Here is an 18765-nt window from a genome sequence, read left to right as displayed (position 1 = left end):
TTGTGGAAAGTGCAACTCAAGATCAGCACAACTGAAAAATAAAAAGTAAAAAATAGAAAATCGGCCTTGTGATAGTCAGACAGTTGGCCTCAGGAGGTCTTTCGGATGAATACAGGCACCTCCTCAAGCCCCACTTGGTAACTTTGTAGGAGCGTCCCGCCATCAAACACTTTAGCATTGTTGGTGTCTTGCCATTGAAAGTTGCTCCCTGGCAGATAAATGTCTCTCTGCAAAGCTCCTTTTTCTGTCACTGGAGCAACAAGTACCTGAAAAGCACACGACATCATAAATTGGTTATGAGTAACGTATACAATTTCTACGCAATATGAGACATCTAGTCAGTGCATTATTTTATTATGGCTTGGTGCCTGTGTAGCGGAAACTCACCTCATCTCCAATCAGATATTCATCATCAATAGTGAATGTGACTGGATCATTTGGACTGATCCACCACAGTGGGCGGTAGATGGGGTTTCCAGTGACTTGCCACTCCTGGGCATATTTCACTATCAGAGGCACTACAAACTCCTGACGCATAGTGATGTAGATTCTGGTTAGGTTAAGGACCTGGAGAAATTGGGGGAGACCAAACAGTCAGCATCCCAAAACATGGCAAAAGATTTTAGCTTGTATTCACTAAATGTACATCAATCAGGAATCACCTTCAGCTCTATGGATGCAAGCTCCCACCCGCTTGTCCTTTATTTACAAGTCATATGAATACAACATGGCCCAATTTACCTTCATATGTATCTAATTTACATACAACCCCAATTCTGAAAAAGTTGGGACAGTCGACTGTTTACCACTGTGTAACGTCACCTTTTCTTTTAATAACACTTATTAAGCGTTTGGGCGCTGAGTGAAGACACCAGTTGGTTAAGTTTAGCAAGCACAATTTTCCCCCATTCATCCATTATGCAATTCTTCAGCTGCGCAACTGTAAGGAGCCTTCATTGCCTTATTTTGTGCATCATAATGCACCAGACATTCTCAATCTGAGACAGGTCAGGACTGCAGGCAGGCCATGCTAGCACCCACACTCTCTGCTTACGTAACCATGCGCTTGTAATTAGGGCAGAATGTGGTTTGGTGGTGTTCTGCTTTTTAATGGCAGCAAATGTTGCTCCAAAATGTGTACATATCTTTCTGCATTAATGATGCCCTCGCAGATGTGCAAGTTACCCATGCCATGGGCACTGACACACACCCATACCATGACAGATGGTGGCTTTTGGACCTGATGCTGATAACAGCTTGAATGGTCCTTTTCCTCTGTGGCCCGGAGAACAGGACAGCTGTTTTGTCCAAAAACTATTTGAAATGTTGACTCGTCGGACCACAAAACACGATTCCACTGTGCTACTGTCCATCTCAGATGAGACCGAGCCCAGAGAAGTCGGCGGTGCTTCTGGACAGTGTTGATGTATGGCTTCTGCTTTGTATAGTAAAGTCTTAACTTGTATCTGTGGATGCAGCGGCGAATGGTGCTGACTGTCAAAGGTTTACCAAAGTATTCCTGAGCCCATGTCAGGATATCCATAACAGACTCGTGATGGTTTTTAAGACAGTGACGTCTGAGGGATCGGAGATCACACGCACTCAGAAGTGGTTTCGGCTTTGCCCTTTACGACCGACATTTGACCTGATTTCTTGAATCTTTTAATTATATTGTACACTGTAGAAGGTGAAATGCACAAAATCCTCTCGATTTGTCTTTGGGGAATGTTGTTTTCAAAGCGTTGGATTATTCACTGATGCATCTGTTGGCAGATTGGCGAACCTCGACCCATCATTGCTCTTGAAGGACTAGGCCTTTTTTGGAGGCTCCTTATATACTATGATTAGACGATCTCCTCACCTGTTTCACATCTTCTTATTTCAACTTGTCACATCACTGCTAGTACTAAATTGCCCCTGTCCCAACTTTTATGGAACGTATTGCATTCATCAATTTCAAAATAAACGTTTATCTTCAAAAAACTATGCAGATGATTAAGTAAAACACCAAATACCTTGTCTTTATACATTTTTTGTTTCAATACAAGTCATAGTACATTTATAAATCAATCCTCTTTGTTTTTATTAGCATTTTTGGGAATTATAATAATTTATAAGAATTGGGGTTGTAAAACAAGGAAGATCAGGGGAACGAACGAGCCATCCAAGGGCCTTAATTCATCAAAGCTGTGAAATGAGCGCACATTTGAGTGCATGTAATAATAGAAAAACAAATTTGTGTGATTCAATAAAATACTGATGAATTATATATATACTATGTGTGTATATATATATATATATATATATATATATATATATATATATATATATATATATATATATATATATATATATATATACACACGTACATACACACAGACACACACACACACACACACACACACACACACACACACATATATATATATATATATATATATATATATATATATATATATATATATATATATATATATATATACACACACTTTAACTATCACAATGCCTAAAACGCCTCACATTATCAAGATTTATGCTCTTTTCCATTTTAGATGGAAAATAGCTGTGAATCCTATCCAAATATCCTTCTGATGTACATTCCTAGAAGGGTCACATCCTTAAGCAAACATCCCAGCCGTGACAGAAACAAAGTAAACCCACATTTATTAAAAATGCATTGTAAGGAAGTGAAAAGGTTTCGTGCAATGGATTTTGAATCACTGCCTGGGTTCAACTTGATTTCAAATCGAGAAAACAGACCTGTGGTTTGCATTTTGGATATATTTTTATACGGGCTCAATACGGCCATTGATTTATCAGTCTCTAATGGGTGCTAGATGTCTAGACATGCATACACATGCACACACACACACACACACACACACACACACACACACACACACACACACACACACACACACACACACAAATACACACACATAAGTTAATGACTCATCACACAGGGCACAGAAAAATTCCAAAAATTTAAATCACACTAAATGTTGTTCAATATAACTTTAACAACTATGAATAGAACACAGTTAAGTAATGCAGCAAAATAAAACAGGACATAAAAGCATTGTCCACCTATGTTTTATTGTCCCACAGAAAAAAACAACATATTTGTTTGACAATGTCATGACAATCAAAATGGAAACTGTTAGTTGTCTCTGCATAATCTCTACATCTTTCGATTCATTGTCATTCCTGAGTGTTGCAGTGACTGTCATTATGGTCAAGACTGAGGGCCACAAATTTGAAAAGAAATTTAATGTGAACCAGATGGACGCTTAACCACAGGTAACGTTGGGAAAAGGCCAAGCAATTATTCTGCCAAATGCAAGAAAAATAGTCGCCTGCAGGATCCTCTACACTTGTCCGAAACTTGAACTGTTCTCCGCAGGCTCAAACAGATATTTTTCTAACCATGCTTGAGATGTTTTTCTCATAGTCCCACACAGAGAGACTGAATATTATATTCCAGATTTATGTAAGGAGGAAGAAGCAATCTGTTAAACCAACCTTTAATATGAGCACTACCCTGGTGTAGGTGTGTAAGTAACTTACATTGCTATCCATCCTTTAGTGAGGATGTTATTATATGAAAACCTGGATGTCTTTAGCATATATGAAAGGGGTGGACCAATCAGTAGCCTTGAAACCTGGGACAAGCAGTTTTCATTTGGTATGCAGCTATGTGTAAACACACTTCATGGAAATATAATACACCTTGATGCTGGAATTATATTGCCATTGAACTCTGCCACCTGCTGCAGTACACACATTTTCTGAGACACAATTAGGTGTTCGTAAAACAATTTTTATGTCACGTGAGTGAAGGACAATCAGTCACCTTGTCTACTCCAGATGCCCATGGAGGTGTCTGAAAACTGAGCACAGGAAGAAAGGCCACAATCTCCAGCCAGCGAATGAAGAGTTCATCATCTGTGACCAGCTCAATGGATAAAGAGCCTCCTGTAGCCCAGAGGAACAAAAAGTACATTTCAAATGCCTTACTGCTATCAAGGTTATCCAGTGAGTGAGTTTTCTTTATTTGTATAGACTTTAGGTTGACTCAGTAGCAGGATAAAAGATAAAAAGAATGGGGGTAAAGGGGTTGGAAATGACATTAACGATTTACAGAAGTATATTACCTACTGCATCAGGAATGAAGAAATTATAGCCCAGCAGGCTGTAATGCAACAGGGATGGAATGATACCCTTAAGGCCAGCATAGCTCCAGTCTGACTGCAGTGCACTCATACGGATGAACAAAGGCTTATGGCTGGACCTAAACCGAGAAACCCAGGCATAAACAGATAACATTAGCAACAACTCCTTGTAATGAGTGATGATTATATCTGTTTAGATGGGAAGAGGTTCAGTGTTACTGAAGTGAATCAGACAGGAAAACCTGGTTGATTGGTTGATAATGTTCAATAATATGAACAAAATAGGGGAACATTCATATTTTGCAAATACAAAGAAGCACTGCGGTTGAAGAATTATACTTAACTAACCTTGTCCCTGCGCTAACAATAGTATTCCCCCCTATACTCTCAGCGAGGTCTGCCAGGAGCCTGATGTATTCATCTCCTGTGAGGACAGAAGAATGCCACATAGACTTCTGTTCAACTGGGTTTCCCTCCCCACCCTCTAGCATCACATACTCCATGCCCAAGCGACTGTGCAGGCTGCTCACTCTCTCCAAGAACCAGCTGGTGGCTTCTGGATTTGTGATGTTCAACTTGACACAGTATTTTCCTTTCCATTGAGTTAATAATGGAACCTATTCAGGGACAAACATAATGAGAGAGACAATGGATAAATGGCGTCCAGGTGGCTGAATGGGTTTGTCAATGCATCAGGGACATGCAGAACAGATAAACATGTACCAAGTGAGCCTGTGGGCCGGTGGGCAAGCCAAGCCAGTAATCCTGCATTCTGTCTTGTATGGAGGTCTGAAACTGCCGTGAGTCCAGGCTTAAATATGGGGACAGGGTTACAGAAATGTTCAGAAGCTTCACAAAAGGGAGGTCTCTGCTCTGTCTCTTAGATGTCCTTCTCCTGCCATTGTGGTATTCATGGTCCTGAAGACAGCAAAAATTAATTTGCAGTTGAATTAAAGACCATTTAAGGATAAAATGGTTTGGGTTGTTAATAGATGCATGAAGGAAATCAATTAACCATTGAGTATGTGTCATGGCCTGGGAAAACACTTCATGAAATTGTGATATTTCTTACAATATATCATTTGCCTGAACTGAAATATCTTTCTCTTTTGCAGGGACATCAAAAAGAAGTGAAATTCTAGTGTTTTAAAGTCTTGTTTCCCCAAAAAGACCAAAAAAAAAAAAGGGTGGGGATAGGGTTGGGGAGGGGGGAGAACAGTTAACCCTTAAACAGGCAACGTGCACCACAAGATACATGCAGTTGCGGTTGGAAGTTTACATTTCCTCATCATGGACATGTCATGGCAATATTGGGCTTTTGGTCCTGTGTTGATTACAGAAAACCCCAAATTAATTAAAATTTGTGAACCAAAACCCTAACCCAATTTTTTTTTTAATTAAAGATGTATGTTGTACAATCATTCTGCCCCAGAAAAAGAACAGTTCAAAGAAATTACTGAAAGCCCAATATTGCCATGACATCCATGTTCATGATGAGTGTATGTTAACTTCAGACCGCAACTGTACTCTTCAGTTTCTTGTAGAGAGCAAGAGAAAGTGTTTTTCACCCAATTCTGTTATCATTTATCAAAGTTGGGTCTGTTTTGAGTATATGAGTCACATGACTTGGTTCAAGTTTTCTGTGACCGTTTAGTCAGCCTGACCTAAAACCAGCATGGCCACCCATGGTGCAGGACATGCTGACTTTGTGAGTAAGTAAGTAAGTAATTATACGTTAATGTTGTTCATGTTGTTATTTAACACATTTTGAAGTGCTGTGTTGAGGGAAGAAAAAGGGTTAATCCACAATATTTATGTGTATTTTCTGTATTTTGAGTTTAATTATTGAGCAAATATTAATATTAATATTTTCTGTATTTTGAGTTTAATTATTGAGCAAATATTAATATTCACAGGATAAACTGAGTTTAGTATATTCAGGTATTCAGGTACATATTAGCATTTGTAACTATATATTTTCCTGCAGGGCTTCACACCAAGTTCATTTTACTTAAGAAGAAATGAGAGTTGAGGATTGAAAATAAGAGTGCGAGTTATAGAGCAGATCCCAGCAAGCTCTCCAGATTCTGAGAAAAGTTTTATTGTTAATTGTAACGGTCATTGATAATTGCTTGTTCTTCACTTGGATGAACTCATATGAACTGTGTACAGTAGATATAAAAAGTCTACACACTCCTGTTAAAGTGGCAGGTTTTTGTATTGTAAATAAAGAAAAAAAAAATGAAACCAAGATAAATCATGTCAGAAATTTTACATCCTCAATGTGAAATTAGAACAAATAATAAAATAAGTGAAAAACAATAAGAATGATTTTAGGGAAAAATAGGGAAAAACATATAATAACCTGGTTGCATAAATGTGCACACCCTTTTATAACTGGGGATGTGGCTGTGTTCAGAATGAGCCAATCACATTCAATCTTATGTTCAGAGGTAATTATCATACAGCTGTCATTAATGAAATTATTCTGATTAACCCCAAATAAAGATCAGCTGTTTCTGTAGGATTTTCTTCACATCTTCTTGGTTTCATCTGACTTCTGAAGCCATGGTCTGCAAATAGCTTACAAAGCCTGTACAGGGACTCAGTGTCAAAAGATATAAATCATTAGAGGGATACAAAAAAATTCCAAAACAGTAGATGTACCACGGAACATCATCAAGAACAGGATGTCCCTCCGCAAAAACTTACCATGGAGGCGCCAAAGAGATCAGTGACAACATTAAAGGAGCTTCAGGAATATCTGACAAGTACTTATTACTCTCTGCATATGACAACAATCTCTCGTATTCTTCACATATCTGGGCTATGGGATAGGGTGGCTAGACGGAAACCCTTTATCACAGAAAACATCTAAGCTCAACTAAATCATCCCAAACCATTTGGCAAAATGTGTTATGACCTGATGAGACCAAAAACAAAAGGTTTAATAAAGTTTGTTTGGTGCAAAAAACACACATCACCAAAATAACAGCATACCCACGGTGAAACATGATGGTGGCAGCATCATGCTTTAGGGCTGCTTTTCTTTAGCCATAACTGAGGCTTTTATCAAGGCGGAGGGAATCATGAACAAATACAAATACCAGTCGATTTTAGTGCAAAACCTTCAAGTGTCTACTGAAGTGTAAGCTGAAGATGAAAAGGAATTTCCCCTTTTAGCACAACAATGACCCAAAGCATACATCCAAATCAACAAAGGAATGGCTTAACCAAAAGATCAATGTTTTTGAATGGCCTAGCCAGAGCCCAGACCCGAATCCAACTAAAAACCTGTGGGGTGACCTGAAGTGGGCTGTGCACAGGAGATAAAGTTACATCTTTATGGATCTAGAATGTTTTTGCAAGAAAGAATGAGAAAATATTGCCAAGTCAAGATGTACCATGCTGATACACTCTTAACAGAAAAGGTTGAGATGTGTAATAAAATCAAAAGGTGCTTCAGCAAAGTGTTATTTTAGGTGTGTGCCCACTTATTCAACCAGGTTATTGTAAATTTTTTATTTTTCCTTTCCCCCCCAAAATGTTTAGATTATTTTTCACTTTATTTTTATACGTTGTAATTTCACATTAAGGGTGGAAAAATTTTGACATGATTTATCTTGTTTTCTTTCTTTCTTTCTTTTCTTTCTTTCTTTTTTTTTTTTTTACATCACAAAAACCTGTCATTTTAACAGGGGTGTATAGACTTTTTATATCCACTGTATACTATATGAAATAAATGAACAAATATGTATGACATATTTAAAAATAAGTCAGAAACTCATTATCTTTTGCATCAAATAAAACACAAAAATAGAGTTGACTTTAACATTTTTGTACCCTAATAAGGCAACGTATCCTGGGAAATGCAGCTCATAAAATCCTATATATATATATATATATATATATATATATATATATATATATATATATATAAATAAAATTCCTTTGGATATGTTTTACTTAATTTCAAATGATATATAAAGTGACATGAAATTATTTTTTGCTAATCATTTTCCACTCTTGTCTGTTGAAGGGTTAAAGATTCCATTTTGACTGTGGCCCAGGAGCATCACTGGCATTTTGACAGCCGGTATCTGATTACAAACTGAACTCATTAGGCTTATGCCAATTTTAGGCAGACTGACTGTGTTTACCACTTTGTCTGTTATATATCCTTACCCAACATGATCTTTGTAAATATAAGTAAGTAAGTAAGTAACTAAATAAGTAAATAAATCTATAAAATTAAAAACCTTTAAAATTAATAATCTTTTTTTCTCTATTTTTCCCAGAAATCAGTCACACTGACGTCCGATGACTTTTCCCAGACCAACCCACATTTCCACATTTAGAAACACACCATTTTCTTTATTTCAATTTAGTCTAATTGTTAATAATCATAGAGCCAACAGATACAGAATTAATAAGCTATCCTTAAAAAAAGATGAACCATGTTACTTGGTGCAAAAGACATATGATATATCAACCATAGCTTTACTTATAGTTAACATAATTCCCACAGTAAAACCATGGTAATGTCATGAACAAGAGTATAACAACCAGAGGTAACACAATATACTGTAGCAGTGTTACATTTACTGTAAGTTACCATAATACACCATAGGAAAAAAACACAATGTACCACAGAATAATCATAATAATATCATGGGTTGTAGTTTGACAGCTACACTTATTACCAAAGTAAAACCATAGCAAACTGTAATGGACTTTCATAAGGGAATAAAAGCATTCATTTAAGCAATGTAAAATGGCACATTTGCTCATACTGACCTTGCAAATAACTACTAAAATGTATTTATTTTGCTTCATTCAAGTATCTTGTTTAATGCTTTGGTTTACAACCCAAACTAAATCTGGGTGAAGGTATGGGTTACAGTGTGATCCTATAAGTATCACAGGTTGCTATGTTAGTTTTATGGTGACATGTGACACTATGCTTAGAATTAAAGCCTTACATCAATATATGGTGTATTGCTAAGCTATCTGGAGTTCTTTGGTATTATACTTTGTACTTTTTTAATTTGCTTCCAAATTTAGCCCACATTTTCTCCATACTACCTGATACACATAACTAAGCTTGATTAATCAACATATTGTAACACGTCAAGAGATGTTAATTTAAATGCCATCACATGATCGAAAGATGCCTTGTCATCTGAGCATCCATAGAATACAAGTTAGATATGAGCATCCAGCACTATTGCTTTTTCCCTTTACACTGTTGAAAAATGATCTATAGCAATATAGTTATACTGCTGTTCTAGGTGCCATTGATGTCAGACATCACACATCACCTTGGAAATCATATTTTGCAGTGTTGGGGAAGCTACTTTAAAGCTATGGTTATCTAGCCTACAATTTACATAAAGATGTATGCTTTATCTACTACTGTCAAGCTAGGCATGACCTAAGCTATATGGCAAAAGTGCTTCAGTTAGATTAATGTTGTATCCACAATAAATTCTCTCTCTCTCTCTCTCTCTCTCTCTCTCTTTTTTTTTTTAAACATTCACAATTTGGGGAAAAATAATATGGCTACATGTTGTTTTGGGTTGTCATTTATAAGTTCCCTCTATTGCCTCTATATATATATATATATATATATATATATATATATATATATATATATATATATATATATATATATATAAATATAGCTGTGTTGCATTGACTTAGAATAAAGTCAAAGGAGAACATTGGCAAATGACCACCTCCAATTATCATTACTCAATCAATCTGCAACAGTTTGTATGTGTTTATATTTCATGGGGATGATGAGGAAAAAAAATAGGGTTTTAAAACTGCATACTATTATACTATTATACTACTGCATAATATACTATTAATGGCAATACACTGCACATTCATAGGCCAATAGATTTGACTTACTTGTTCTTCCAACCAGCAACTCACTCCCTCACACTCATTCTGTATGAGGTAGGAATACACCCTAGATGGTACATCAGTCCATCACAGGGCACCATGCACATACATTTACTCAAATACTTCACACTTAGGGGAAATTTATTTTAGCCAGTCGATTTAATGCCATGTTTTTCCCAGATGAGATCCCACACAGACACTAAAAGAACATGCACAGAAACTCCACATAAACAGTAACTCTGGTATAAATAACTTGGCTTTAAGCTCAGGATCAAACCCGGGGACCCTGGAGCTGTGAGGCAGCAAATCTGTCCATTGTGTCTCCCACCAACCTACAAGAAATACACAATTAAACTGGTTAAAAATTGTGTATTGTTTTTGCTATGAAAAAGAAGTTTATTAACATTACTCTATTTGCCAGATGCTTGATTCTAAAAGTATCATTGCTACCCTCCGTCTGCTGGTGAGTCTTGCTGAACTAATAGCTTTGCCACCTGAAGTGATACTGCATCCCATTACTGACTGCTATGATTAATGCATCCTATCAATCTGTCTGCTTCCTTCTATCTTTAAGTCTGCTTTAGTTCTACTCTGTTTGAGAAGATCTATTTTGACCCAACTAATGTCATCAACTATAGACTTCTTTCCCACCTGGAAGAACATCTTATTCTGATCCAGCTATCTTCAGACTAAACGACCTTCGGGATGCCAAACAGCCTGCATAGAAGACATCTCCAGCTCTTTCAGACTTGGAATGAGGAGTTACATTTTCAACTGATTTTCATCATATATACAAAATGGATAGATTCAGGTTCATTTCCTCGAAAGTAATTCTGGAGTTCCCCAGGGGTTCACTCTTGTTCTCCTTTTATACTACAGTAAATATCTGAGCTCAATGACTAGATCTATTGGGTTCTTCTATTACTGCTATGCTCATCAGACACAACTTCTTTTCCTTCATCCACCCACCATGTCTAAAGAAGTCTGCCTTTCTGACATCTCTTTCTGGATGAAGACCCATAATCTGAAACTCAACCCTAATAAAACAGAGCTGATGTGCATGCTGGAAGTATTTGCTGGGCCTCATAATCAAAATCTCAGATCAGATTTCTCAAAACACATCACATCTACTAGATCCTGCATCATAGCTTCCAGATCCTGCATATTTGGTGTACGCAACTTTAGGAAAAAGGACCATTCCAGACTTGAGAAAATGCACAAAATCACATACAAGCTTTAGTTATTTTCAGACATGACTAGTGTGACACTGTACTTGTTATATCTCCTCTGTAAAACATTTAAAATGCTGCTGTTTACCTGGTAACATCTCTCATGTGACTCCCCTACTGTGGCTGAGTACTGACTACACTGGCTTATTGTTGCACAATAATCAAATTCAAAACTCTTGTCCTTGCATTCCAGGAGTCAGTGGGTTCTGGACCAAACTATATGCAAACCCTGGTGCAAAACTATGCACATGCATGCTGGCTCAGTTATTCAACCTTATGGATGGCTGACATGTCCTTCTCTAAGATCTAAGCATGTTCATATGAAAGATCTCACTGTTTCAATGTCCTAGTACCTCCGTGGTTGAATAGACTTCCCTCTTCACATAGGTTAATCCCATGTCTCTATTCCCTCCACAAAGGACCAACCTCCTCAGACAATATCATTATTTTTTATTATTATGTTTATAGTATGGAAAATAATCTCTTTAATTGGGACCATTAATGGATTCACCATGACATCTATAACTGCAGCGCAGTGTCTGTGAACATAAAAGAATAGAGTAAGCTTAGAGCAATCATTCTGCCAGAATACTGAAACAAAAGAGAATACTGGCAAGCAAGTTTATAATCTGATTCATTCCAAGTCAAGCTGTTGGTTGTGATTATGAATGTTATTTTAAGCTAACATGGTAACTAGAAAAGACAAATAAAACTTAGTATTAGGACTTTTGCTTTCTTGAAATCTCATAAAACTATCGCACAACAAAAAGCTCAGTTGTTACAGATTTGTTCAGATGAGGCTTCTCCTTATTGGAAAGGACCTAAAGGACCTAAAAAGTCTGCATCCACATATAGGTTGCTGAGACTAATTCCCAATTATTACATTTCTAAGTATAGCAGTCGGTTTGATCTTTTGGAGATCTAGGTTTTACTAAGCATAAACCAGTAATTCGGTTACATTCAGTCTAACTAAGGATCTTCAAACGATCAAATCAGCAATCCAAAATAAAAAAGGGGAAGGGGAAAAAAAGGGTTAAAATGGGAAAACTAAATCCATTTGTGATTAGCTAAGATAACTTGACATTCTTATCAAATTAATCTTGAGTCTGATTGCTGTAACAGTATGAATGACCTGATAAGCCTCTGAAGTATTTCTATATGAAGTATATCAGGCATAGAGAACATTCTCTTCCTGGAAAAGAGTAGGTTCTCAGCTCTTTTCCCTTCTTTTCACCTCCCATTTACCACTTCTAATCTTTCTAGGGGATTCAGGAGCATGGAAAGAAAACTAAGCCACGTGAGGTGATAGGCATGCATTTCTGGAACCACCGCCAGCGAATTTCAAATTCCTCTACTTGTATATGACCAGCTTACTATTTCAATACTGTAATATCACATTTAATACACACACGGTGGCTTAGTGTTTAGCACGTTTGCCTCACACTGCCAGGTTTGGGGGTTTGATGCCCACCACTGCCCTGTGTGTGCGGAGTTTGCATGTTCTCCCTGTGCTGTGGGGGTTTCCTCCAGGTACTCTAGTTTCCTCCCCCATGCTGATTGGCATGTCCAAATTGTCCGTGGTGTGTGAATGTGTACGTGATTGTGCCCCGCAGTGGATTGGCCCCCTGTCCAGGGTGTACCCTGCCATGTGCCCGATGCTCCCTGGGATAGGCTCCAGGTTCCCCATGACCCTGAAGGATAAGTGGTATAGAAAATGGATGAATGGATTGAATATCAATGGAGCTGGTGTTGAATTGTTGCCATTCAATCAACTTTTGTTTTAATTTGAATATATCTGATTGAATATAAACCCGACTAATCAATTATGTTTATGTATTTGGTTACAATGGTAAATAAGCTGTGGGCTTGTGGATTTGTCCATATTTGCAGGATCAAAAATACACAATTACTATCCCATAATATGTAGACTCTGAGATTAAATCCATAACTATTTATAACTTTATATACAAATAGAATACGATCAATATTAGTGTTGAACAAGACAAATTTCTTTAGTGTGAATTTGGAGTGAAGTCACATTAAAATGACACGCATATTCCAAGCCCTCCTCAGCATAGCAAACTCAGTGGAAACCATTTCCCCTCCTGCTGACATTTCAGTGAACCTGAGAACTGTCTCTTCATTGCAAGAGAACCAGTCCTGCACCTCACTGACCTCTGCTCGGCTGCTGCAGATCTACTTTTTTTTTTCTACAGAAAAATAATGCCTTTTCAAATTCATACACACTAACTAGCACCAAACCATTTTTCTGTCAGGCTGAAGTTAACAGTGCAGCTGGTGACTTTTTGTGTCAGTGGCTTATACTCTTACACTCCATGCTCTTCCTACTGTGAAAGCAGAAGGCCTCTCGTCAGGCCCCAGACTGTGGCATTCATTAACATCAGGAACTTCATCAAACTTTATAACTGACCACACGGAATGTCAAGTCTGTTTTCGCACATTCCCGTTTTCTCATGTAAAACTGCCAGACTGACCAAGTGCAGGCTTAACATTTCTCCCAGACCAAACAAAGATTTATGCACTAAAACTCCCATTAAATCAAAAAGGCAACAGCCATTCCACTGTAGAAACAGAAAACTGTAACGCATATGACTCATCAAAGTATAAAATCTTAAGAATTGTAGACACATCTACATATATACCATTTTATACAATGTTTCCATCCCAAATATATATTCATTCACTCGTACATCTTCAGTAAATATGTTCTAATGTGAATATATTTAAAATAAATGGAACTAAATTGTGACTTGTCCCTCCCACCTTGTGCCCAGTGTTCCGGGATTGGCTCCGGATCCACGGTAACCCTGGATAACCAGGATAAAGCGATTCCAGAAGATGAATGAATGAATTAATGAGGAAACAAACTGACACTTAAGAAATGCCCTTAGTCTACTGGGACAATGTTTTGTTTTTAATTTCGTTTCCTATTTTCAGTCGGAATTTTCTGTTTTGGAGCAATAAAAAACCCACCACATGGAAAAACAACACAGATTTCATGCACAAGTCAAGTAATGGATACACACACACACACACACACACACACACACGAACACACGCACGCACAAATGTATATAGTATATTCTGCTTATTTTCATGAAGGATGCCTATAATCCTTCTGTTGACAAAGCAACTTAGAGTTTGCCAACATTAAAAGATTTACACTTACAAGCTTTAACAAATTCCATTCTGATCAGATAAATATGATTCTGACATTTGTACTAAAAGTGGAACAATACTACAAAATCTTATAAAAGACATAAAATATATCTATATAAAAGATTAGAATGGCAAAAAAAAGGCTTTTTAAAAGGCACATTAAAGAACCAATGTATAACCAGTCTAAGGTCACTAATGAGTCGATTATTAATAGTGACTAGGGTTGCCATTAGAAAATTATTAATAAGGATGACTAGAAATCAACCCTGAAGGAAGGATAAGCAGTATAGAAGATGGATGGATGGATGGATGGATGGACTAGAAATCATGGAATCATGTATATTTAGAAAGATAAAAGTCCCAGAATTATGAATAGTTAAACAAGTTTACCAAGTGTATTTTTTTTTTTTACTTTGGATTAAAAGCATACTTGGTGAGGTCATTGTTTTTTTGATTTACCCAAGCTTTTACTCTCCATAGCTGTGCTGTTCAATCATCAGCATAGGAATGAAAACCAACATTATGTTTGCAATTAACATGTCTAAGTGGCTTGATATAAATGGAGAATAATCCAGAGCCTACAACAAAACCTTCGGGACAATAAATGTCACTTTTTAAACTCTGAAGAATCTCATTTTATGCGTACAGTCTGGTGATCTGTGATGTGAGATCTAAACAAGGCAAGAACTTTTAACCATTTAAACTGACTGGGTTTTCAAACCTGTCCATTAAAATATCATAGTGCCAAACGCTGAACTCAAGTCCAAAAGCACCAAAGCAGAAAAATATTCCCAATCTGTGGAAAGCAATAGATTACTGACCACTTTAGCCAATGCTGAGTCTGTACTATGAGAGCAGAAAAGCATCATGCTTGTCATTCTTACAGAAGAACAGAACTATTGTGCAACAATCAGAAGGGTCAAAATGTGGTTTCTTATGGAGTGAAAGTGGCTTGAAATTGCCAATAACTTTTTAAAATTGTTTTGATATAATATAAGAAAAACCTAAATAAGGGCAGTTATTTTATTTATGTTTTTATTTATAATTTTTATTGGTGTTGGTTGAGTGTTATATTGTTTCGCTTGTTAAACCATATGATCTTTTTTATTCAGAATTATCTAAAAACGGTTAACAGAAACCAAAACTAACCACTGTCTCATTCTATTCACTGACCATCTAGCAGTAGAAGATTCATCATGAGGCAATGAAAGAGCCACGCACCATGTTGGAGAGGAGAGATGTGGAATGTTCATCCAGGCTGATGACCCCTTCCCCTAGGTGGTGCCTCTTCAGCCGGTTAGAGAAGGTTCTCAACTCCCTTTCTATCTTCGCCCCTGAATCCACACTTGCTGGAAGTTTCCAGAAAGGCAGTCTTGACAAAGAAATAGGAGAATGCATTATTAGTTAAGTAAATCTACCCAAAATATAATTATCATTAAGCATAAGACTTTGTGTTTAATCCATACTGTAAGACATTCATGCTGGGAATTTCTCGATAGGGCATGGAGAGCTGCTGTATTGACTCTTGGTAAACGGCTTTGACGTTCTCTCCCACACAGACAGTGTACTGCAGGGGCAGTCGTGCCATACTGGGTGTTGTCTGAAGACAGAACTGATGCCTGCTTTCTACCCCTACATGCAGCGGGATGTGTGGGGCCACCAGTACTGCTACACCTGCAAAAGACCAAAAATCCCAAATTCCTCATGAATGTGCAATGTTTCAGTATTGAACATACTGTACACTCACTTTCATTTTAAAGTAGCATGCAATGATGATTGAACAGGTGGAGAGGAGACATTCAAAGACATTCAAACCCTCTTCATCCTAAAATTGGCTAAAATGTGCCTGATTTCAAACACAAGCTCCAATTTCTTACAACGCAGTTTTGTGGATTTTCACTATTTTATCAGCCTGCCTAATGCTTAGGGATTCGTGGTGGCATTGCAGGGGGTTTATGATTAAAATATCAATGTCAACTTAAAGAAAAATAATAATATAGTTTTTACAAGTAAAAAACAAAATTAGTTAAAACAATCACTATTCTAACTATTTATTGTAAGATTATAAGTAAAAAGCGATAGAAGGGGAATGAATTGCTCCCATGTGATAATAGTTCTTAGCACATGAGAGCTACAAAACACACTGTTAATGTAAATTACAATGTTAGTTAGCTGATTCATTCTTTGTGGCTAAAAGCATCTTCATCTTTACAACTCCTTACGATCTCTTCAAATGGACAGATATGTTGTTGTTAAAAGAAAATCATAAGAGGTTGAAAAGCCAATCACAGACAACAAAGGTTCCAAAGTGTGAACCTTCGTAAGTACAGAACAGCAAATATTGACTATATGGATTTAACTGCATGGACAGTAACGAGGCCAAGCCCCTCCCCAAGTGTGTGATATGTCTGGAGCAACATTCTAATGAATATATGAAGTCAACTTTAAAAAGAAAAACATAAAAATTCTCCACAAAACCAGTCACATGTTTCAAAGTATGTTTGCGTAGTTTAAAACAGCAACAAAAGCTGATGAGTAATAAATAAAATAAAATAAATTAAAAAAACAACCACAAGTTCTCCAACTATTTACTACTCAAATACCAAAAATTCCTAAATTAACTACTTACCACATGCACACTGTCAACTGCCTTATATTTTTGCTTTTCAAAAATAGCTTTTAACCACTAAAGAATAATAAATATTTTGGTCTATGATTTATAATTACACATAACAGGCATGGTCAACACATTTCTGAGTGTGTGTATGTAACATAGACGTAATAAACATGTTGAGGGGAAAAGGTTAACCAAGCCAACACAGTTTTGTTCAAAAGAAAAAACTTCAATTAACAAAGACTGCAACTAAGAAATTGTGACCAAGTATAATATACTTTATATACTGTAGTTACAATAATATAGTTTAAATATATAGAGCAGCAGGAAAATTTAATCCAAGGCTTCTCTGGACTGATTGAATTGTGTAGCCCTGCAGACACCAGAATCACACGTTCGTTATAAATGTACAATGTTCCAACATTGATCATTCACCAGTTATAATTTTTTATAGCAATTTTAGACCTCTACAATAACTGTATAAACAAAATGGTGTTAAAGTCTATCAAAAATATCCAATCATAACTGCCTATATACACAGTGCTCCCATATTCTGTTCTGTTCATCTTTATAAAGTTTGCCAGTTCTGTTTGTCTTATAAATGGTCTGTGCCACATGATAAGAAGAGTGGTTATAGGTCAGTGATTTTGGATCAGCACATTATTGCAGGTTATAGATGGTACAAGCAGCACCTCTGTTTGGCTCTATCTCAATTTTTTTTATTGTTCTCACCCAGGTGCTATTTTCATGGCCAGAACTGAAAATGCTATGCACAAATTATACCATCTTTCAAGACCCCTCTTTGCACAGAAGAATGTATCTTCTTCTTCCTCTTCTTCTTCTTCTTCTTCTTCGTTTTTTTTTTTACACTGCAGTATTGTGGATGCTCCATATTTACACTTTAAATAAACAATCTACTTCACTCAAATACTAACTAAACACAACTGACTCCATTATTAGAAAACATTAGAACAATCATATCTGTTCGGCTAGTAAATGTGAATCAGAGGTGATGCAGGATATTGGCTGGAGTGATAATCAGTGAACATTATTATCAAAATCATAATAAAAAAAAAATCAGAATGATTTTGCGTTTTGCATTGCATTTACAGAGACGAGAACTTAGCTGATATACACGATACAGGCTCTCACATGTAATTGAACCCCCTGAAATGTGCAGAAAAAGGCACAAGATACACTTTTTTTAAGTTATGCTACCTAGACGGTTAGTTCTATCATGAGAATATTGGTATAAAATATTGGTGCAAAATAGATAGAGAAATTTCATTGTCACTAGGTCATGAAATATGATCTTGAAAATAGATCTGATCCACATAATTGCTCAAAGCTTTTCATTGTTAAAGTATAATAAATCTAGATTTACAATTAGTTAGACACATCCATTTGTTGAACCCTTATCTTCTGTTTACTACACTATTCAAAGGGTCCTTAAGGGGTTTTCTTCTGATTCGGAAACAACCCAGAGACAACCAATACACCCTTTAAGAAATTCTTGATGTGACCATTTTTTTAAGGGCACTTATCAGTTGATTGACATATTGTCCCATGTCATCTATTCTGATATGTCAGCAGTACAAATGTAGAACTGAATGTCTATCATTTAAAAATACACATTTTATCTTATTACTATTACGCATGA

The 18765-nt window shown here is 36.6% G+C and overlaps 1 protein-coding gene across 1 annotated transcript in view; it reads right to left on the bottom strand.

The window, feature by feature from the left end:
* Positions 1-18765, bottom strand: part of si:ch211-236l14.4 (SITS-binding protein) — a 31265-nt gene that overhangs the window by 1719 nt on the left and 10781 nt on the right. Inside the window, exons 3-10 of the mRNA XM_017484685.3 lie at positions 15958-16165; positions 15713-15863; positions 4896-5090; positions 4521-4789; positions 4155-4291; positions 3854-3975; positions 388-567; positions 1-266 (exon numbers count right to left, since the gene is read on the bottom strand). The exon at positions 1-266 is cut by the window's left edge and continues 1719 nt beyond it. Of these exons, the coding sequence (XP_017340174.2) occupies positions 90-266; positions 388-567; positions 3854-3975; positions 4155-4291; positions 4521-4789; positions 4896-5090; positions 15713-15863; positions 15958-16165 (1439 nt within the window). The 3' untranslated portion in view covers positions 1-89. The remainder of the gene's footprint in view (positions 267-387; positions 568-3853; positions 3976-4154; positions 4292-4520; positions 4790-4895; positions 5091-15712; positions 15864-15957; positions 16166-18765) is intronic.

The sequence above is a fragment of the Ictalurus punctatus genome, chromosome 14 (genome assembly GCF_001660625.3).
Source record: "Ictalurus punctatus breed USDA103 chromosome 14, Coco_2.0, whole genome shotgun sequence".
Classification (NCBI taxonomy): Eukaryota; Metazoa; Chordata; class Actinopteri; order Siluriformes; family Ictaluridae; genus Ictalurus; species Ictalurus punctatus.
The sequence above is the reverse complement of the archived record's forward strand: the minus strand, read 5'-3'. Positions and strand labels throughout refer to the sequence as shown.